Source organism: Corvus hawaiiensis, chromosome 7, assembly GCF_020740725.1.
Source record: "Corvus hawaiiensis isolate bCorHaw1 chromosome 7, bCorHaw1.pri.cur, whole genome shotgun sequence".
NCBI classification, from domain to species: Eukaryota; Metazoa; Chordata; class Aves; order Passeriformes; family Corvidae; genus Corvus; species Corvus hawaiiensis.
Window position 1 is genome coordinate 17,199,904 of NC_063219.1, and position 21,730 is coordinate 17,221,633.

Consider the following 21,730-nt stretch of genomic DNA (forward strand, 5'->3'; position numbering starts at 1 on the left):
GTTTTTTCAGAGATGCCAAAACCCATCTGACTAGATGGCAAATCTCTTGCCTGTTTCTGAGCTCTGTGGCAGATCTTTCTTATATATTTGTCTTTGCTATTTAGCGTCAGAAGAGTTACTTGAATCTTCTCTCCTCTTTAATCTCTTTTGCTTAAATAACACAAATGATAACTCTTTTTTATTTTTTCCAGCACCTCCCATTTTTACCAAGAAGCCCCATCCAGTTGAGACCTTGAAAGGGTCTGATATTCATCTGGAGTGTGAGCTGCAGGGCACTCCTCCATTCCAGATTTCGTGGTATAAAGACAAACGAGAAATTCGGAGCAGCAAGAAGTATAAGGTCATGTCTGAGAACTACATAGCTAGTCTTCACATTCTCAGTGTGGATACTGCAGATGTTGGTGAATATCACTGTAAGGCTGTAAATGATGTGGGAAGTGACTCCTGTATTGGCTCTGTAGCACTAAGAGGTTGGTACAAAGATTGGCATCTTCTCGGCTTTTCTTTGTTCCTGCCATTCTTCTCTTACTTTTCTGCTCCTGATGGGTTTCTTTACTGTTAAATATCTTCTCTTAAATAGCACCACCAACCTTTGTGAAGAAGCTGAGTGATCTCACTGTCGTAGTCGGGGAGTCGATTGAACTGCAGGCTACAGTACAAGGATCACAGCCCATTTCTGTACTGTGGTTAAAAGACAAAGGGGAAATCATCAGAGAAAGTGATAATCTTTGGATCTCCTACTCAGAAAATATTGCAACTATGCAGATTGGAAATGCAGAACCAACCAATGCTGGAAAATACATTTGTCAGATAAAAAATGATGCTGGAGTTCAGGAATGCTTTGCCATGCTGAAAGTGCTAGGTTGGTAGCATGAGATAAACAACACAGTGTGTTTTAAGATGCTTTAAAATCAAATTTTTAATAATAATAATAATAATAACAATAATAACTATTGCATTGTTATTTTTTAAATTTTTCTGACTTGCATTTCATTGCAGAGCCTGCAGTCATTGTAGAGAAGCCAGGCCCAGTCAAGGTTACAGCTGGAGACTCTTGTACTCTGGAATGCACAGTAGATGGCACACCAGAGCTTACTGCTAGGTGGTTTAAGGATGGTAATGAACTGTCCACTGACCATAAATATAAAATCAGTTTCTTCAACAAAGTATCTGGGCTTAAGATCCTCAATGCAACACTAGAAGACAGTGGAGAATATACTTTTGAGGTGAAAAACAGTGTTGGTAAAAGCAGCTGCACAGCCTCAGTGCATGTTTCAGGTTAGTCACTTGTGATCCTTTAGTTCCTTTAAAAAGCCTTCAGATAGCAAAGTGGTTGTAACTGGCAACCTAAGAGACTTGTATAATCTTAGGAGTACTTGGCATGCCACTTTGACAGGCACCAAGAATAGATGCCTACCTAAACTCTGAGGGGCATGAATTATTGAAAGGACTTGATTTCTTCAGCTTTAATCTGCATGTCCTCTTTGACAGTTGGTGCATTATTGTTCCTTACGAGAAAGAACGGCAAAAATAAAAGGTGTTCCTCAAAGATTGTTAATGAAAATTCCAGCATATCCTTAACCATTGACTATTTTTCAAGTACTTAGATGTGTCAGAGTATATTGCCAAAGCAGATACAGCAAAAGAAAGGTCACTAATTCTATTATGCATGGAGAACTTCCTGCATTTTAAGAACCCTGTATGGTAATTTTTATTTTATTTTTATTTTGAAACAAATGCAGATCGTATTATACCTCCTTCTTTCACAAGAAAACTGAAAGAAACATATGGTCAGCTGGGTTCTTCTGCTGTACTGGAGTGCAAAGTTTATGGGTCACCACCTATTCTGGTTTCCTGGTTTCATGATGGACAAGAGATTACCAGTGGAGAGAAATATCAGGCTACTCTTACAGACAATACCTGTTCTCTGAAAGTGAATGGACTTCAGGAGTCTGATATGGGAACTTATTTGTGCACAGCTACTAATGTAGCTGGCTCTGATGAATGCAGCGCATTTTTGAGTGTTAGAGGTCAGTATCAGTAAGAAGTCAGAATCAGAGGGCCCAGATTTATTTTCAGAAAGACATCATTTTTTCTTTGTTGTATATTTCTGATTACTGTGATCTTCAAAAGAAGTTCAAACGTACTTCTTCTCTGTTTTATTTGTGTGCTTAGAACCACCATCTTTTGTGAAGAAACCTGAACCACTGGATGTTTTTTCTGGGGCAAACATAGCCTTTACTAGTATCATAAAAGGTTCCCCCCCACTGGAAGTTAAATGGTTCAGAGGCAGTGTTGAGCTAGTACCAGGACCCAGATGCAATATCACCTTGCAAGATTCAGTTGCAGAACTGGAGCTGTTCGATGTACATCCACTTGAGAGTGGAGACTACACCTGCCAGGTCTCTAACGAGGCAGGGAAAATCTCTTGCACAACCCATCTTTTTGTCAAAGGTTTGTCCAGGCTACTGCTTCTTATGCTTCTAAAGATGATCTCTTGGCTTTATTTAATTTGTTTTCTTCCTGTTGTTCATTATAGAACCAGCCAAATTTGTGAAGAAGGTGAATGATTTAAGTGTAGAGAAAGGGAAAAATTTAATCTTGGAATGCACATATACGGGTACTCCACCGATTTCAGTGACATGGAAGAAAAATGGAGTGAAAATAATGCACTCTGAAAAGTGTAGCATCACCACTACAGACACATCTGCCATACTGGAAATCCCTAGCAGCAAACTAGAAGATCAGGGGCAATATTCTTGTCATATTGAAAATGATTCTGGGAAAGATAATTGTCATGGTACAATCACAATACTAGGTGCGTCAAGCCAGCATCACTTCAACAAGCGTTATTTGAACTACTAATGGTCATCATGCAATATCTTTTTATGCTAATGGTGTGTCTTTGTCCTTCAGAACCACCTTACTTCATTACACCCTTGGAGCCAGTGCAGGTGACTGTTGGGGATTCTGCATCCTTACAGTGCCAGCTTGCTGGAACACCAGAAATGATTGTGTCATGGTACAAAGGCGATACAAAGCTGAGAGGAACTGCTACTGTGAAAATGCACTTTAAGAACCAAATTGCTACTCTGGTTTTCAGCCAGGTAGACAGTAGTGACAGTGGGGAGTACATCTGCAAAGTAGAAAACTCTGTTGGGGAGGCTTCTTCATCATCTTTGCTTACAGTTCAAGGTGAATATTTCAATTTTAAATATAGGGAAACGGCCTACTTTTCTTAAATACGCCTTGCTATTTTGAAAAACAACAATTGCCTCTTCTTCGTAAAACACTTTACTGTTTCTTGATGTGTAAAGTACCCTGTGGGCACTTTCTACTAACAAAGGCCTTCCAGTAAAGCTAGTCGAAATATGGCACTTACTGACCACAGCTCTTCTGTAGTGTTACAAGTGTCTGTATCTTCCTTCCCTATTCGGGATACTGCTTTGATTGTTTCCAATGTCAGCAGTCCGGAGGCTCACTGGGTCTAAGTGAGGGCAGAATGATTACCTCTTTTCCTGCAACCATATGCACAGGGCTCTTTACATCAAGTTCAAAATAAATTATATGCTCTATAAGAAAATTGGAAAATTTTAATTGGAAGTTATGAGCAAAAGTCCACCATACTCTCAGTATATAACTCACAGTATACTAGGCAGTGATTATTGGCGAGTGCAGCAATAGTTGCATGTCTTCTGAAAGACTTCACTGTACAATACTTGTTTTCTTACAGAGCGTAAACTTCCTCCTTCTTTTACACGAAAATTAAGAGACGTTCATGAAACTGTTGGCTTACCAGTTGTGTTTGATTGCGGCATTGCTGGCTCAGAACCTATCGAAATATCTTGGTTTAAAGACGGCGCGCGTGTGAAAGAGGACTACAATGTTCACACGTCCTTTGTAGACAATGTAGCAACTCTCCAGATTTTGAAGACAGATAGGAGATTTATTGGGCAGTACACCTGCACAGCTGCCAATGCTATTGGGACTGCTTCTTCTAGTGGCAGGCTTGTCCTTACAGGTTGGTGGGCTGTGAAATATTTAATGGAAATGTCTTAAAAATAATTTTTGCTTTATATATGGATTTAATGTTGTACAAGAGATTCTTATTTCACAGAGTTTTAAAGTAAATGGAGATTTTTAAGTGATGGTTTTTATTTCTTTCACTCTTCAGAAGGGAAGACTCCTCCATTCTTTGACATCCCACTTACATCTGTGGATGGCATTATTGGAGAAAGTGCTGATTTTGAGTGTCACGTTTCTGGAACACAGCCCATTAGAGTCACTTGGGCAAAAGATAACCAAGAAATTAGAACAGGAAAGAACTATCAGATCAGTTATGTAGACAACACAGCCCATTTGACCATCTTGAGAGTTGACAGGGGGGATTCTGGAACATATACATGCTATGCTAGCAATGAAGTTGGAAAGGACTCTTGCACAGCTCAACTGGCGGTTAAAGGTACTGAATAGATAATACATTGTGTCTACATTTTTCTTCCTTCAATTATAAAGGAAGTTGGCCTTATTACTGCAAGATAAGTTTGAGAAAACTTTTGTGATGTAGCCTGAGAGTACCTATCTGGAGATACCTACGAATCTTTTAAGGGAATTAGGAAGGGTCACTAACAACAATGGGAGGAGAAATAAAACATATTCTTTGGCCTACTTTCTTAATAGGCTCTAGACTCTTTCTTTCTTAAGCTTGACAAAACTTTTTGGGGTTTTTTAAATGGTGTGTGATTTAAATCAATGTAAGAGAAATTTTTTTTTCCAAACAGAAAAATCCACTGTGACAGTGACTGTAAGAGCAAGATTCCTGCTGTTTATCTTAGCATAATTTCACTTTAAAAATATATCCAGTTTAAATGAGAGTAAATATAAATTCCCCAATGTTCAAATTTTTCTTGCAACATTGTCTTTAGGATTTATCATCACAAGATAGATTCATGGAATTTATGTTCTTTTTTTTACAGAACGAAAAATTCCACCTACTTTTACTAAGAAACTATCTGAAGCAGTAGAAGAAACAGAAGGGAATGAACTTAAACTTGAGGGTCGTGTTTCTGGCTCTCAGCCTTTGACTGTTGCTTGGTATAAGAACAATCAGGAAGTCCATTCAAGTGCTCACTGTGAAATATCTTTCAAGAACAATACCCTGCTTTTGCATATAAAGGCTGTAGAGCAATCAGATGCTGGTTTATACACCTGTAAAGTGTCCAATGAAGCAGGAAGCATATTGAGTACATCTTCCATTGTTATCAGAGGTTGGTTGAAGTCTTATTTTTCTTTGCTTCCTGCTTTTCTTTGTTTGATGTAGCTGCAAGTATATAGCTTCTCTCTAATGAGCTTGTTTTACTTAACAGCAGTGATTTGTCCAGAGATGGACATAAACCACAAAGTCAAGAAATTATTTTATTTTTGTGATTATTTTTTTCAATGAGAAGCTTCTTTTTCACTATTTGCTATGACTAATTTAAAGTGAACATTGAAGTCTTTGTGACATTTCTGTTCAATTTTAAATCATTCTCTTTCCGTGGAGTAATAGGGGGTTTGTGCAATGAAATCTAAGCTTAGGCAGTGTTGACACTGTGTTATGGTAGCATGACACTTCATCAGAACAGTCTTACAGGAAATTGCAGGTATTATTATTTCTTTAAATATTTTTATATAGTTTTGCAGCCTAATAGTGCTTTAGTTCTCATACTATTTTTTGCATGTAAAGGTTCCTGCTGAGGGGATAAAGATATTTCTTGCATGTTTATATAGGAAATATGCTGTCATGCTCTCTTGATATTTATTCCATTTTCTAACATTATGGTTGACATTCTGAGACTTCTGCTTATCCTCCTGCATTCCTTGCCATCGCCTTCTTAGGAACTGCATGTACCTCTCTCTTATATTCTTGATCATACTTTCCTGAGTATTCACTGAAGCATTTTCATATTCCAGAACCTAAAAAGCCTCCAGTTTTTGACCAGCCTCTTCAGCCAGCAGCAGCAGAGGAAGGTGATACCCTACAGCTTAGCTGTCATGTCCAGGGATCACAGCCAATCCGAATTCAGTGGCTGAAGGCAGGAAGAGAAATAAGAGCTTCAGATAGATGCAACTTCAGCTTTGCTAATGGAGTAGCTCTTCTAGAACTTGCTGCAGTTACCAAATCAGATTCAGGAGAATATGTATGCAAAGCTTCAAATGCAGCTGGCACTGATACTTGCAAATCTAAAGTGACAGTCAAAGGTACAGTAACACGAAGAAAATAAGGGTGTATGATGAAAATGTCAACCAAAACTCTATCCCACTTTGCTTTCTGTGGAACAAAAAAGTTAATAATCTAACAACAAACAATTAGTTACTTTCAGTTCTTTTTAAAACTGTAGAATCTAGTAAAACTGAGTATATACAATAATTTATATATCAATAGTGACATAAATGGTGAGAGATCAGTGGCAAACCAACAGCACATTCTTATCAAAGAGATTAAGAATTTGTTTTCTAAATCTAAACACCAAATTTAACAAAAATGCAAGCTAAATGGGTGAAATTACTTTGACATGCATGTTTTATGGAAAGCATGTGAAAAGTGGTGTTTATTAAGGAAAATATAGAAGGAATTTGATTGAGCATATGGCCTTAGAGGATAATTGTTTCAAGACTCTTAAAGACATTTTGACCTTTTAGCTGAAAGTAAATGGAGTCTAAACATGAGTCCTTCTGTGTAGGTCTTGCTTTACCATTGCATAAAGGACACAAGAGTCCAGCAGTATGTACCAATAGTCTCTTTCTCACTACATGAATAGTGAGCCACTAGGCTATGTAAAAGAAAAGCAAGAGAATTTAACAGACCACTGATAAAAAACTGCAAGGAATTCTTAGGGCATAATACCCAGAAGTAGACTGAAAAGAGAAAATCTCACTAAAAATGGATCTATTTTAGAAAATGAGGCTTTTTGTTTGCATATCCACCTATGGATTTGCATCCATGGAGAGTATAAATGGCCTGACTGAAGTAAATGAACAGCACAATATGGTCCATTGTGGACAGTTTCATCTGGAAAGCAAACTACAAGTTGTTTAAAACAGTATTAAAGTATTTTGCATTTTTACCTCTTGCATAGTCTTTTGTTTCATCTCAGGAATTAATTTCTTTTTTACAATTGCTGCAGAAGTATCAACAGTCATGAACATAAACTATTACATGGAGCCATCTGTTATAACTGTCTGACTCTGTTTTTTTAGAAAAACCGACAGCTGCTCCAGCAGCTAAGAAAGCAGAAGTGGAAGGCAAACTTTATTTTGTGTCAGAGCCTCAGAGTATCAAAGTCATGGAAAGTAAGAACTCTTTTCAAAACAGTACATTGTCTTCTATTTTCCCACATCTTTTTGTTTGAGATGATGTACCAGTGTCATAAACAACTGGAAAGACTTATCTTCCTCATTTGCATCTTTCTGCAGAGACCGTTGCAACATTTATTGCAAAAGTTGGAGGAGATCCAATTCCAAATGTTAAGTGGATGAAGGGAAAATGGAGGCAACTCAACCAGGGAGGCCGCATTATAATCCAGCAGAGAGGAGATGAAGCCAAACTAGAAATAAAGGACACAATAAAAACTGATTCTGGCATGTACAAATGTGTAGCTTTTAACCAACATGGTGAAATTGAGAGGAGTGTAAATCTGCAAGTTGAAGAAAGAAAGAAAGAAGTAGTTGAAGGAGATCTCAGGGCAAAACTAAAAAGGTATATTGAAAGTTTTTATAGATTAATCTGCAACCAGCACAGAAGAAACTTTTTTGGTTATACATCTGAGAACAAGATATAATTTAAAAATATTCATTAAATAGGAATAACTGTACTAAAAATAAAAGCCCCTGACTAGACTAAGCTAAAGGATTCTACTGCACAGGGCAGCTCTAAGCTGATTCAATATTTCATTTAACAGCTTTCTGGGAATGAAATGCTGTATTGTTAACTTCTGTTATTGATTTGATTAGCACTCCAACAAAAACAAAAGAGGAAGAGCAACCTATCGATATCTTGGAACTTCTCAAAAACGTAGATCCCAAAGAATATGAGAAATATGCTCGCATGTATGGAATTACAGATTTCCGTGGCCTCCTGCAAGCCTTTGAGTTACTAAAGCAAACCCAAGCAGAAGAAAGTCATAGATTGGTAAGATACAGTGTGACTTCAGTGTTGGGTCTCCTAGGAGTAATATGTTTCCCTTGAACAGACATGCTGGCCACACTCTGAAGTTATGATGTGTGCATGAATTTCTGGTTCCTCTTTAGATCTTTTACTGGCAGGTCTCAATTTCTTGCATGCTCAAATCCAAGAAGAATAAATGGGCCTTCTGGCAAAGTAGGTTCTGTCTTCATAACTTGACTGCAATTGTTAGAATGGGAAGATACACCAGTTACAGTAGAGTTACATAAAATTTGATGTAGGAATGAATACTGTGTTGGATAAAAATGACAGCTTGACATTTAGTATCCTTTAATATTTGAGTATATTCTGCATTTTTGTAGGAAATTGAGCTCACAGAAAAAGCTCAAAGGGAAGATCAGGAGTTTGATGAACTCGTAGCTTTTATTCAGCAACGACTCACACAAACAGAGGTAAAACATTTTTGGACTGATTTCTGAAATATTCAAACCCATAACAGGGAAGTTGAAATTAACTTAAACTAATATTTTCCAGCCTATTACTCTGATCAGAGACATTGAAAATCAGACGGTTTTAGCAGATGAGGATGCTATCTTTGAATGTGAGATTAAGATTAACTATCCAGAAATTAAACTATCATGGTACAAGGGAACCCAGAAACTGGACTCCAATGACAAATACGAAATTAGAATTGAAGGTGATCGCCACATACTAAGAATTAGAAACTGCCAGCCTGAGGATCAGGGAAATTTCAGAATAGTGTGTGGACCACATATTGCCAGTGCCAAGCTAACTGTGATTGGTAAGTGTACTTCTGAAGTATATATTTGAATTAGTTAACACTTTGTTTATTCCACTCTCTGATCTCTGTTAAAATGTGTATTTTAAAATGCTAATAGAACCTGCAGTAGAGCGGCATCTTCATGACACTACTTTCAAGGAAGGAAAAACATGCACACTGACTTGTCAGTTCTCTATCCCAAATGCCAAGTCTCAGTGGTATAGAAATGGGAGACCTATTAAGATAGGAGGGAGATATTCAACACAAGTCTCTGACAAAGTGCACAAACTCATCATCAAGGATGTTAGAACAGAAGACGAGGGACAGTATACCTGCAAGCTTGACAGTCTAGAAACAACAGCAGATCTGGCCATTGAAGGTTTGTAAAGAATCTCTTTATTACAATAGTGACAGACTGTTTCTGAAGGTTTCATTAGCAGAACAAATGGAAATAAAAAGTATTTCTGAAAAACAGATTCCCAAACTTGGAAACGGACTAAATAAGAAATTTTATTGTCCTTTCTCTTTGAATACTTGTGTAACTTAGTATTCTTGACTAAACCATGATTAATAATGTTCTTTTGCCCACAAACAATCTGAGTTGTACTAGATTCTATTTTCTTTGGGACTCTTATATTTTTCTTGGACTTTTCTTGATTATTCTTTAGTTTCCTTAATGGCTTCTCTTACAAAATGTATCTGCACAGCAATCTTGTTAGAGTTGTACTCTTATGTCTTCTAATCTTCATTCTTATACATAAAACTTCATAGAAGATGGAATCCCCTTTTCTTTATTTTTTCAAGATCTATTGGTATTATCTCATTAAAATTTAGCTACTTTGATGACAACAATGAGAAGGATTCAGATAAAGTAAATGCCAAGGTGGTGCATAACAATTGATGTATTTTTTGTTTCTAAAAACAGCGGAACCAATTCAGTTCACGAAAAGCATACAGAACATTGTTGTGAATGAACACCAGTCTGCAACCTTCGAGTGCGAGGTGTCTTTTGATGATGCAGTTGTGACATGGTATAAAGGCCCCACCGAACTGAGAGAGAGTCCCAAGTACAGCTTCAGAAGTGAAGGTCGTTGTCATTACATGACTATTCACAATGTTAATGCAGATGATGAAGGTAAAAACGCATGGAACATTTGTGCTAGTGTCATTTTTTATCTGATTTTTTTTGTCTGGTTTTAAATGATGAAAGAATATAAATATCAACATTCTTGGTTGCTGCAGGCGTGTATTCTGTAATTGCTCGTCTTGAACCAAGAGGAGAAGCAAGAAGCACTGCAGAGCTCTATCTGGTAACCAAAGGTTAGCGAATTTTCTAAATACATTTGTGATCACAACTATGTGTAAATTTGTTTGTTTGAAACATGATTCTGGAAAAATCAATAGTCCTAAAAGAAATCTAATATTCCTTTGCAGAAATCAAATTGGAGTTGAAGCCACCAGGTAAAGTTCTCAAGCAAGACTGGCACAAGATCATGTCTATACTCTGTCATAGAATTAAAGAATTGCTCTGCTTTTTTATTATTTTCAAATCTTTTTTTCCTAGAGTTAGAGTAAGTATAACCTACATCCTGAAAAAATATTCCTCATCTACAGACATGTGGAACTATTATTCTCATAAATAGTGGTAATGAATACTGAGATAAATCCATACTCAGTGACATTAATAAGGACACTATTCTGTACAATATGGAATGCCACATTCTCTAAAACACACAAGTTTATTTTTGTTTGAATTACTAAGGAACAGAACGATGAAGATGTACCAACTAATAGATAGGATCCTCTCTGTGCAACTGAAAAAAAATAACCAAGGAGGCAAAATAAGTAACAATTGCCTCCTTATGATAAGTAGTGGTCCTCTTTTTTGAAAGTTCTTAAGAGCCTACTCCAAATGTTACAAAAAGAAAGATTATAGCACCATCAACTACTATTCTTGAGGAGAGCATATTGAAATTTTTATTAGAAGGATTTATTAAGTCAATTAAACATTTTGATTTTCTAGATGTTCCTGATGCCAAGGTTGCAGTTCCACCTCAAAAACCAGCTGAAGGTAGGGTAACAAACCATACTTGTTCCAAATCTGCACTAAGCAGAAGGCCAGTGGGAACCTCAGAGAAAAATCATAGCTCAGTTATAAGATCTAGTTAATGGTCCCTGTGAGCAAGACTTGACTTGGATAGGCTTCTTTGCTGTGTGGAAGGTGAAAACTCTATACAGGTAGTGGTAGGAATTAATTTAATTCTCTTAGAAAGAGTCCTTTCCATCATGCTTCCCTATCAGTCTATTGTTCATTTGATCTTCCTTTGATTTCCATCTTCCTCGGTGATTTTGGTTTTTTTTTTAATTTTCACCTCTTCTTTTAGTCACAAAAATATCTTTTAAACAAGCTGTCTGAATTACTGCCTTTAAAAATACATTCTTTTAAAGCCATATGTTGGATTTCATGTTTATGGCAAATGGTCTCTCCCCAGGCTCTGTTTTTGGACTACAGACTACAAACAGTATTTATACTTCTGTTAAACCCAGTAGCTTACTATAAACCTCAGCAGTTTAAACTTCTTGGGTTTATTTCCAGGATAATTTGGTAAATGCTTGCAGTGGCAGCAGGAGGGGAAAGATTTGATATTTAGATGAATTGCCATCAGCAAAGATAGGAGAGTGATGGCAGCAATGAAAATAAAGCTGAGGACATTCAGGGTTCAAATAAAGGTAGACAGGGGATTCCCACTCAAAATATATTTATTCAGCTGCTGTAAACTGTCAGAATAAGCACCATGTTTGCTTTTATTCTGCAGCTGCAATAAAATCTTAAAATGTATTTTTCCAAACCAAGGTTTTTCTTCATTTACAAGGAAATATCAAACTTAAATTTTGTTCTAAATATTTCATTTTTCCTACAAGCTGCCCCTATTCCTATTCTTCTGCCTCTTGTTCCACCTCCAGAGGAGAAAAAGCCAGGTAAATGTCCTTACAGTATTTGAATAGTGTGTTCATGTTTCATTATGACAGTTGGGTTTTGAATTTTTGTTTGTTTGGCTTTTTAGGGATTCTTAAGGGGTTTTAATTTAAATTTTTAAATCTATTACTTTTAAGCAGAGAGAAAAGTTCCATTAAAGAAAGTCCCCCAAAAGGTGGTTAAAAAAGGTCCTGAAGAAGTCCCACTACCTAAAGGTAACTTTTTCCTTTTTTTGAAAACTTTTTTAAAATAGTAAAATCACCTTGTTTTTTGTTTTGAAATAACTTGAATCTACCACAATTGTTTGATTTCTGTCTTTATGTTAAAAACATACATTTAAAATCCAAGCTGATTGTGACTGCTTCAAAAATAGTCCCTTCTTTAAACCATCAGTGAGGGTGAAATAATTTCATTAAATGGGAGCATCCAATATGCCTTGCAAATTCCAGAATATAATATGAATAATCAATATATTTATTTTAAGTTCCTGAGGTGCTACCAGAGAAGCCCAAAGAGATCAAAATAACATCCATGGCAAGGAGAGAAGAGATACATGAAGAAAAGAAAATACATGAAATGCCCAAAGAAATTTATGAAGAATGGGAAGAAGATTATGGCGAAGACCATGACTATTATGTCAAGGAAGAAGGCTATGATGAAGGGGAAGAGGAATGGGAAGAAGCTTATGAGAAAAGAGAAGTGACTTATGAAGAAAAAAGAATAATTCATGAAGAAGGTATTTGAATTATGTCATTTTATTTCCTCTCGTTTCTCATATTTATTATTAAGCCCCCAACATTTTGAACTAGGCAGCATTTTTTTTTTGTTTTTGTTAAAATATCTGGAACTATAATATGCTGACAAATTTTAAGTGACACTTGATGATAACACAAGATATCACAAGGTATGGATGCAGATAGTAATGGATACATTAGAAATTCATTGCCAATGAACTTTGCAGGTCTTTAAAACTTAATATCCGTTAGTAGTAGTAGGGTATGTGTCATTTTTAGCTTTTTGCATATTTCTTCTGTCATTTTCGTATGTTCTAGATAAACTTGACTTACTTAAATGTTTCACACATTTCTTGATTGATGTTAATGGCTGAATTTTGCAATTTCTTGCATGCTATAACTGTCTTGGGGATTAGTAACATGTGTGCCTCTAGGAACAGAATTTGGCTTTGATGAGAAAATATAAAACTTGAAAATAAACAAAACATTTTACTTCAACAATTGGATCTCCAAAACTCTCTGTGTGTTTTTAAAATTCATAAAATTATAATGGCATAACAAACTCCTTTCTGTCTTCAGAGCCTTTAGACGACATATTTTTATCACTAAGTAATGTTATTGTTTTTTAAGTGACTGAAGTTCCTAAGAAACCTGTGCCTGAGCGAAAACCACCAGCGATTACAGCTGAAAAGAAGGAAAAGAAGGAAGTAACTGTTCAAAAAGGTATGACTTTCCCACAAAACTAACAGGAACATGCAGATTAAGATCTCTTATGCATCTTCTTCAAGCTGAATGATGCTGATTATTCACATTTCATTGGAAAGAAGAAAATTCTCTTTATGTTAGACAGCAAGATGAGCAAGGCTCATGGCAACCCTTTCTCTCCTCCCACCTCATACTTCTGAGCTCTCTGCTCAGTTTTGGTTGAATGAAAACACGAATTGATGGTAAAATCAAACTGAGCTTCAGTTATACTTTCTTCTCCCTGGATATTAGCCTTGGGCACGGGTGTAACTTTTAAGCCATTAAATGCTGCCCTTCTGGGAAGTGTTCTCCATTTACATCACTTCATATCTCTCAGGGTAGGGTGGGCCTCATTGCCACTACTGTTCACCACAGTAAACAATGCGCTGAACAGTGCACAGGATGCACAAGGTTTATAACATTCTAAACAAAAAAAGGGGCCAGTTCTATCTGGTTTCTGTCCGGAAAACAATTTGCAAAATTACTTAAACAATAAACCTATCTGAATTACTTGCAGTTGTCAAGAAACCTGTTGATGAAAAAGTGGAGGTAACAACTCAGAGAATTGCAGAAGAAAAAGTCAAACGGACTGAGGGTAACTACTGTTTAATTATCTTAATGTCATCTTTCTATGAAAGTTGTGGATTTTGTTACTAAGCTGATCTGCATATGCTTTGTCTTTACTTAACATGGTCTGATCAATTTTTCGGTCTTTGAAACATCTCATAAAAGCTTCTGCTGAATTCTTTAAAAAGAAGATTAAAATCTTTTCAGGGGAAAATAATAAATGCAAATATTAACTACCAATGCTTTAAGAAAGGAAGCGTGTATAAAATTGCACTGGGTGAAATAGTGTGTTTCACTCTAAGCTGTAGATACTAAATCCCTGTCTTGCTTAGATTTCCATCTTGACCCATCTACCAAGATGCCTTGGTTAATTCTTTCGTTATAAAATAAAGATGCACCCTTATTCTCTTAGTAGCTACGTCCTTTTGTATGGCATTCCCCATTCCGCAGCAGGATTCTGCCAGCTGCAATTCAGTAAGTGTCAAGAAATGACCTGTATGCTAAACGCCCTGAGCTACCCAGCACCTTTAGAATGTAGCAATAAAAAGAAACAAACACATTCCTTATGTTGCTTTGTGTGATTCCAAGAAGCCTGACTTACCTGCTTAGATTGTCTCGTTTGTTGTATTTTCAACATCATTGATAGATAGCTGTAGACTTATTTTGATCTCTTTGCTAAATATTTGACTGAGTAACAAAATTCTAACGCCAACAGTTACCAAGAAAGTTCTGCCTCCAAAACCTACACCAATGGTCGTTGAGGAAAAAGTTATGAAAAAGGAAGGTACAAATCAGCATCTCTGAATTGCAGTTTACTTTTTTTTCCAGCACCCTATGTGTTTCTGTGCTTCTTTTGAATATGTGGGCCTGTGTGTATGTATCTGGATCCATAGCAGTAGTCATGCTGTGACTACTCAGTGTTTAATTAATATGTCTACCATGCTTTTGTTGTTTATAAAGTCTGTTTTTAACGTAGTTGTGGATAGCCTTTTGCTTCTTGTTTAAAGAACCTATGGTCACACTGCAGCGTGACTTAGCTTTATCTTCATCTATTCTGCTTGCTGGCCTATCCTTACATAATAAACATAATTGTGCCCCTGTGCCCAAAAATAACTTTGAAGAAACACCTCTAGAATTCTTTTGATGTACTATTTCCAAAAGCCCATGCATGCATTTTGTTTCAAATATTTGGGTTAAAGGTGTCTGTGTCTATAGTCTTTAACAAATACTGAATATTCTACTTGCGTGCTCGTTCTGTGTTCAGTATTTTAGAATGTGAATACTGACTGTCTAAATATGTCTAAGACTTTAATGTTCAGTACAGATAAAGATTTGATAAAAACTCACATGCTGACTACCAGTAATGTGGATCTAGAATATTAAATACTAAAACAAAATCCTATCTTTAAAGTACCAACAGTAGAAACATGGACTGTTTCAGAAGAAAAGATGTCAGTTTCTGTCCACAGAGAAGAAGAGTATTCATATGATGTTACAGGTATGTACAAAACCAAAAGTATGTGCACCCAAATCAAAACAATCAGTCCTACTAGACTTTCTTTTGATCTATTTTTATGTATGGCAAATTACATATTTAGACACATCATATACTTGTCTTTCAGTATGCCTTGCTTTTTTTTGTCCATTGTGTTATGTAGCTTTACTTTTATTTAGTTTAATAAATGGAAACTTTTTCAACTATTTTATCTTAATATTGTTTAAATACTTCTCTTTGAAGAGCCAACAGAACATGAGAAAACAGTTGAAGAAAGATTCTTTGAAGCTGTTTACCCAGTTGAAGGTAGTTTGATTAAGGACAGAATTCTAATCAATATTTGTTTGTTTGTTTTAATTTGAATCAAAATTCATTGTGAGATTTGCACATGCTGTCCATTTCCTGGTTTAAATTTTTTTACATATTTACATGTGGGTTTCAGGGATGATTGTGTACTGGACACACACATAGTATCTTCTTAAATTTTTTCGGATTTACTATGGACATTGATATTTCCTATCTCAACATTTAATATCTTTAAAATTCCTATTGTAGCACATAAGGAAGTTGAGGAAGAGGAAGAAGTCGTTTCTACAGAACTGGAGATCTCTCATGTTGAAGGTGAATAAAGACTTTGCATCAACATCTGCTCCGTTTTTCTGAACTTTCACATTATCTGTCTGTAACATTGTTTACCGAAGGATAGCATATCAGAACTGAGATTTCAATTTCTCTATGGCTCTGCTCTCAAAGCTTCAAGCCCTACTGCAATTCTATCTTATTCTTCTTCTTCACTGCTTTAAATAATTCTTGTAATAGCTTTTCATGAGATGGGTTTGTTGTATCTGTTTGATAAAATAGAATAGTTTTTGGCTTATAGTGTTTACTTATACACCATGTTAAGAGTAGCCTACTCTGGTTTACCAATTATTATAGCTGTGTCCTAAATGATCACCACCTATCTTTTAAAGTGCCTGAGATACCAAAGAGGCGCATTCCAGAAGAAAGAAAGCCTGTTCCCGTCCCTAAAACAGAAGCTCCATCAGCTAAAGGTATTTCTACTGCTCTAGTAAAAAAAAGAAAGAAACAAAACCCAAACAAATATTCTTTTTTTGTATTATTTTTCATGTTTTCATGAATACATTTAGGAATTTACTCTCTATGTGCCTTTGTTTTTGCACTATCTCTGTATGCATTATTTGCTTTTGAATTGTCTCCATCACACAGTTTCAGTTTTTCAATTGTGCTGTAACTTAGCTTACAGCTTCAATTTGTCTCAGCTTCTTCTCTTTCTTAACAATCTTTTGCTTATTATTTCTATTTGTGTGGCTTTTGCTGGCAAGTGTAGGGTGTTTTTACTTCAAGAGAGTCCCATGATAGGTGCTAGTGCAGTGATTTTAACATAGGAGTTTTATACTGTATCATAGTGTCTTTCCTGTATAGTCCACATTTGTCCAAAAGGCTGTATGTTGTATTGTGTTGGTTACAGTGCTCAGCTCCTTGTCCAGGCCCTGTGTTTGTTGTATAAAACAACCTTGGATTACTCAAACCTGGGTCAGTGTTCCAAAAACTAAAGATGTCTTACTTTAACAATGTTTTCCAAAGTGCCTGAAGTCCCTAAGAAAACTGTTCCAGAAAAGAAAGTTGCTGTTGCTAAAAAGGAGGTGGCTCCTCCAGCAAAAGGTACAGCATCTTTTGAATGTGGGCTTTAACCAGTTCTGTGCTATTGTCTTCTTTTCCTAACTTCTCTTATGTTCTCAACATAAGCATGTGATAAATGTAATCTTTCTGTGTTCCATGCGTGAACAGGTCTGTTCTCATCTAAGACATTCAAACGCCTTAGAAAGATTACTTAAATGAATTTTGATACCTTTAGAGTTTTTGAAGGGCCTAGAAAAACTGCCTGAAGAAAAAGTACATGTTCCTTTTCCCAAAGGAGAACATCTGCATGCCAAAGATACACTTACTGATGGAGTGTACACTACTTGTTGAGTTTTATTTTTCTATTAGTCTGTATGTAAGCATGTTTGTGTTAGAATTAATATTTTATGTATAATTCTCTGTGCATCCGTGAGAATTTTTAAGACCTGGTAATATAGTCGAGCAGCTCTTTCTTCAGTTAAGAAATCAGTCTTAAAGTGTTTGATAGTCTTCCAGCAACTGGTTTGATTTTGGTTTTTATCAAGCATGTGTTGCCCTTGTCATATATCTTTCTATGTTAAGTGTATGAATGTGTTATGTGGTGTGTCTAGATATTCTTATAAATGGATTAATGAAATCTATAATACTTAATAAATCTTTGAAATTTAGAATTCAGTTATCTTATATGTTCTTTTAAGTGCCAGAGGTTCCTAAGAAAGCTCCACCAGAGAAAAAAGTTGCTGTTCCAAAAAGAGAGGAAGCTCCAACACCTAAAGGTACACTTAAAAAAATAATTTTCTTTTCTTTTATCTTAAACATCTTGTTTATGTCAAATTTTGGGTTTGATTGCTAAGTTAATCAGGTTTTACTTGTACTTCAGCCATGTTAAATATGTATCTTTTGTGTCAGTTTTGTGTATAGGTGTGCTATAGATTTATTCTTAAAACACTTGTTAATTTTAGCTAACGATAATTATAATTAATATCTTTGAAGTGCCAGAAGTACCTAAGAAACTGGCTCCAGAAGAAAAAATGCCATATGTTCCTAAAGTAGAAATTCCCTCTGCAAAAGGTACAATATAGCTCACTTTAATATCATTTATTGTAGCCTTTAGAACATTGCATTTATCTCAACTTGATCAATTGTCATGTTTGGTAAGCAAAACATGACCATGTGTAATCTTTTTAAACAACACATTTCTCTTACATGATGCATTTGCCAGTTTTTACTTCAGAGGTTCTAAAACAAATACTTTCTTTAAGTGCCTGCAGTTCCTAAGACACCTGTCCCTAAAGAAAAAGTATCTCCTGCTGTTCCTAAAAAACCTGAGGCTCCTCCAGCTAAAGGTATGCTTTCCAGTAGAATACAAGAATATGCCATCTCTCACCTTCTGTTTATATGTTCTGTACTTAGTCATTGATTCGTGCTTCCCCTGTGAGTTCTGCTGTTCTGATTTAGACAATGAATCATTAAGTATGCTGTATCTCTTATGCAGTACTTATATAGTATTCTTGCTAAATATTGAATCTCCATTATATGTTATGTGCTCAGTACCCTTAAGCAACTCTTTGGAAAACTAGAGTTAGCATTTTGAAACTATGCTTTCACAATGGAATTGGAAAGGCACACATTTAATATCATTGTCTTTCAAAGTGCCTGAAGTGCAGAAGAAAGCCAGTTTTGAAGAAAGAGTACTTATTACAGAAGAAAGAATATCCGTTGCCATTCCAGAGGAAATCCCATTACCTGAAGGTACATTATAAACAGACAATAGTGAGAAACTTGTGCTATGTCTACAAGTCTGTTGCTCTAATATCAAGATCAAAATACACCAAAAATTTTTTCATAGTTATCTTGTATGAGTTTTGTGTTGAACTGCAGGCAGGTTAAAAGCCTCCTAAGTGCCACTTACAATTTCAGTCTTGAATGTCAGGATCCCCCCGCATCAACAGGAATGGAAACTACTACTGAATAAAATGGTCTTCAGATCAGGGGCTCATAAAATTGCTGTAGCAAATATGGATGTATTGTTTAATTTAGACTCCAAAAATTAGAGCTGTGACCATCCATTTGTCATTTTCTCTACAAAGCTCTCTGTAGCCCTGAAGATAAAATACTGCTTCCCTCTGCAGTGTCAGCTTCTCACCAGCTTTCAGTTCACCTTCTCATGTTCAGGAATGATTGAGATCAGTTGTTTTAAGTTAGTATAATTCTGCATAATATCTGCTTCAAGATAACTGAAATCAGCATTTTGTCTGTTTTTATATCCCATTAATAAATACCCATTAATAAAGTAGTAAAGACAATTTGCACTTTCCTTTAAAAAACCATAAATGAATTTTTAGAAGCAAATTTGGAATGTCTATCTAAAACACGAACTTGCACATACACATCCATATGGATACAAGCAGTGCTCATTTCTGTTTGTCTCCTGCAAATTAACCTTTTCTCTGGAACTAGTTGATGTTTTCCCTGACACAGTCACCTTTGTAGATGAGTACATGCCAGGATTTCCTTTCAGTTCTTGACCTATCTATCTCATTTGTTCCTCTCCTCACTTTCACACAGTTGGATCAAGGAGCAACCTCTAATTCTTTCACTCTTGTTTTCTCCACCTGAGTTGTCGTGATGGGGAAATTTGGGGAGCTGAGGCATTCTATTGAACTGACAGTTGACCAGTGAATGGTATTAGATACAAAAACACACAGTGGGGTGAATGGGACATGGACAAACAACATAATTTAGAGCAAATAATACATATGTATGTGCACAGCACTTTCTGTATTTTATGCATATCTTTGCATATATTATCATATAGAACTTCTAAGAATTGATCTTCATCTTCTTTATCCATCAATCCCTCCTTCTCTCCATCTATCCATGCACCAAAAATACTAAAACAAATAATTTTCCTTAAAGAACCAACAGTTGAAGAATGGTCTGAAGAAGAAGCAGAGGAAGTATCTATTTCCATTCACAGAGAAGATATTTCTGAAGGTACGACAACAATTCAGAAATACTAGGCAAAAAAGTAATTTTTGCTCTATACCAAATAGACAGTTTGGATTAATATCTGCATTATTCATAAGGAAAAAATTACTACTATATCAATATGTTTTGTAACTTTTAATTTTTAATTTTAATGTCTACAACTTTTGTTACTTGCTTTTGAAAAGTACGGTAGCTAATCCTGTTTCAATACACTGAAAATAATAGGTTATCTCTTTGATAGTGAGATCTATCAGGCCCTCTTTTTGTTTACAAAAATCCTCTGCTGGAAATTCCTCTTCCACCAGGTTGCTTGGATGAAGTAAATGTTCTTGAGAATACCATGGTGCACTCAGATTCCTCAGATAATTTAATTGTAAAATGACTATATTGTTTCCACCTGTAAGTTTATTGGTGGTAACATAATACTGGTGAAGGACAGTAACACTGACTGATTCAGTTTCTATGACAAGTGACACCACAGAAAGATTTTTCCATGGACATTTTTAGTCAAGGAATTTTCTTGGTATTTGGGAAAGAAGGTATCTCAAAATGGACAAATTTCAACATTAGTGGACAGAGTAGTGGACTGAGCATTTTCAAATTCTACACAAATACAAGATGAGAGCTCAGTCTCTTGTTCCATTTAAGTTGCTTGGAGTGTTTCTATTGGCCTCAGAGGAAGCAGGATGACTTGAATATAGATTTTGTCATCCCAGATGTGTCTATTAATAAAGCACACTGTTTATTCTTGTTTTACAAATATTATGTTGCTTACCAGGGCCATAAAGATAGTAATATATGTCAAATACTTAAACTTCGGTGTTTTTATATTTTACTCTTTTTAAAAGTTACTGAAGAAGAGTCTTACTACATAGAGGAGACAGTAACTGTTCCAGAAAGAGAGGAAGCCCCACCCACAAAAGGTATACGTTCATTTCACTACACCATCCAAGTTGTTTCATCATTCTTGGCATTATGTTGCCACTATATGTTTATGTCCATTTTTGGCTTTTTTGTATGTGTTCATGCTATAGTGATACTACTCGTCTATGTAAAACTATGTATTGTAATCTTTTAAAGTGCCTGAGAAGCACAGGAGAATCGCCCCTGAGCCAAAAGTCCCAGCTGCTCTTAAGGAAGCTCCAGGAGCTAAAGGTATAAATCAGTTTCTCAACTGGTTGATGTGTCTTCAAAGGAATTATGTTCGTCTTGCTGTCTTGCTTGTACATGTTGACATGGGTGGTGTCTTCTGACAATGATAAATGCTGTATCAAATTCCACTTTGTACTTTGAAAATTATTGTCTGTCTTAACTCAGTAAAACAAATTGTGTACTAGGCAATTGCAAATATTACACTTTAATATTCTTTCTCATCTTCCTTCTCATCTTACTCATTTTCCTAAAGTTCCTGAAGTTCAAAAGAAAGCAGTTCCTAAAGAGAAAGTACCTGTTCCTGTGTCTAAAAAAATGGTGGCTCCACCAGCAAAAGGTATATCAGTGTTCCTGTTGCAAAAAAATGCGGTTTTGCTGCCTTCCATCTTTAACATATATGCCTACGTTGGGGATTGTATTGTTGATACAATATATATCTCCCTATCAAATTTCTTCAACATTAAACATGTATTTATGTCTGTGT

The 21,730-nt window shown here is 35.8% G+C and overlaps 2 protein-coding genes across 13 annotated transcripts in view; both read left to right on the top strand.

Moving 5' to 3' along the window:
* The window catches only part of TTN (titin), a 245,176-nt gene that overhangs the window by 78,685 nt on the left and 144,761 nt on the right, over nucleotides 1-21,730 (top strand). For 5 of the 12 annotated variants that reach the window (XM_048308553.1, XM_048308560.1, XM_048308555.1 and 2 more), the window contains 18 exons: nucleotides 4,175-4,462; nucleotides 4,977-5,267; nucleotides 5,953-6,240; nucleotides 7,240-7,332; nucleotides 7,456-7,738; nucleotides 7,993-8,170; nucleotides 8,527-8,616; nucleotides 8,699-8,966; nucleotides 9,064-9,324; nucleotides 9,871-10,080; nucleotides 10,188-10,265; nucleotides 10,380-10,406; nucleotides 10,969-11,016; nucleotides 11,868-11,924; nucleotides 12,060-12,137; nucleotides 12,407-12,658; nucleotides 13,287-13,379; nucleotides 13,918-13,995. In XM_048308553.1, coding sequence (XP_048164510.1) covers nucleotides 4,175-4,462; nucleotides 4,977-5,267; nucleotides 5,953-6,240; nucleotides 7,240-7,332; nucleotides 7,456-7,738; nucleotides 7,993-8,170; nucleotides 8,527-8,616; nucleotides 8,699-8,966; nucleotides 9,064-9,324; nucleotides 9,871-10,080; nucleotides 10,188-10,265; nucleotides 10,380-10,406; nucleotides 10,969-11,016; nucleotides 11,868-11,924; nucleotides 12,060-12,137; nucleotides 12,407-12,658; nucleotides 13,287-13,379; nucleotides 13,918-13,995 — 2,961 coding nt within the window. Of the gene's footprint in view, nucleotides 1-191; nucleotides 471-580; nucleotides 863-999; nucleotides 1,279-1,742; nucleotides 2,031-2,175; nucleotides 2,455-2,539; nucleotides 2,819-2,916; nucleotides 3,196-3,733; nucleotides 4,022-4,174; nucleotides 4,463-4,976; nucleotides 5,268-5,952; nucleotides 6,241-7,239; nucleotides 7,333-7,455; nucleotides 7,739-7,992; nucleotides 8,171-8,526; nucleotides 8,617-8,698; nucleotides 8,967-9,063; nucleotides 9,325-9,870; nucleotides 10,081-10,187; nucleotides 10,266-10,379; nucleotides 10,407-10,968; nucleotides 11,017-11,867; nucleotides 11,925-12,059; nucleotides 12,138-12,406; nucleotides 12,659-13,286; nucleotides 13,380-13,917; nucleotides 13,996-21,730 lie in introns of all 12 variants that reach the window. The other 7 variants (XM_048308565.1, XM_048308554.1, XM_048308556.1 and 4 more) reach the window with 7 other exon arrangements.
* Nucleotides 15,376-21,017, top strand: LOC125328255. Its single transcript, XM_048308578.1, has 10 exons — nucleotides 15,376-15,465; nucleotides 15,706-15,768; nucleotides 16,018-16,083; nucleotides 16,434-16,514; nucleotides 17,068-17,145; nucleotides 17,802-17,879; nucleotides 18,366-18,449; nucleotides 18,757-18,855; nucleotides 20,023-20,100; nucleotides 20,943-21,017. Exons 1-10 carry the CDS (start codon nucleotides 15,454-15,456, stop codon nucleotides 20,967-20,969), a joined length of 666 nt encoding a protein of 221 aa, XP_048164535.1. The 5' UTR covers nucleotides 15,376-15,453; the 3' UTR covers nucleotides 20,970-21,017.

What these genes read in the sequence shown, in the direction of transcription:
- LOC125328255 (XM_048308578.1), top strand. An exon ending in AGCTGTTTACCCAGTTGAAG is followed by an intron (nt 15,769 to 16,017) that starts GTAGTTTGATTA and finishes TTCCTATTGTAG; the next exon opens with CACATAAGGAAGTTGAGGAA. An exon ending in GGTGGCTCCTCCAGCAAAAG is followed by an intron (nt 17,146 to 17,801) that starts GTACAGCATCTT and finishes TGTTCTTTTAAG; the next exon opens with TGCCAGAGGTTCCTAAGAAA.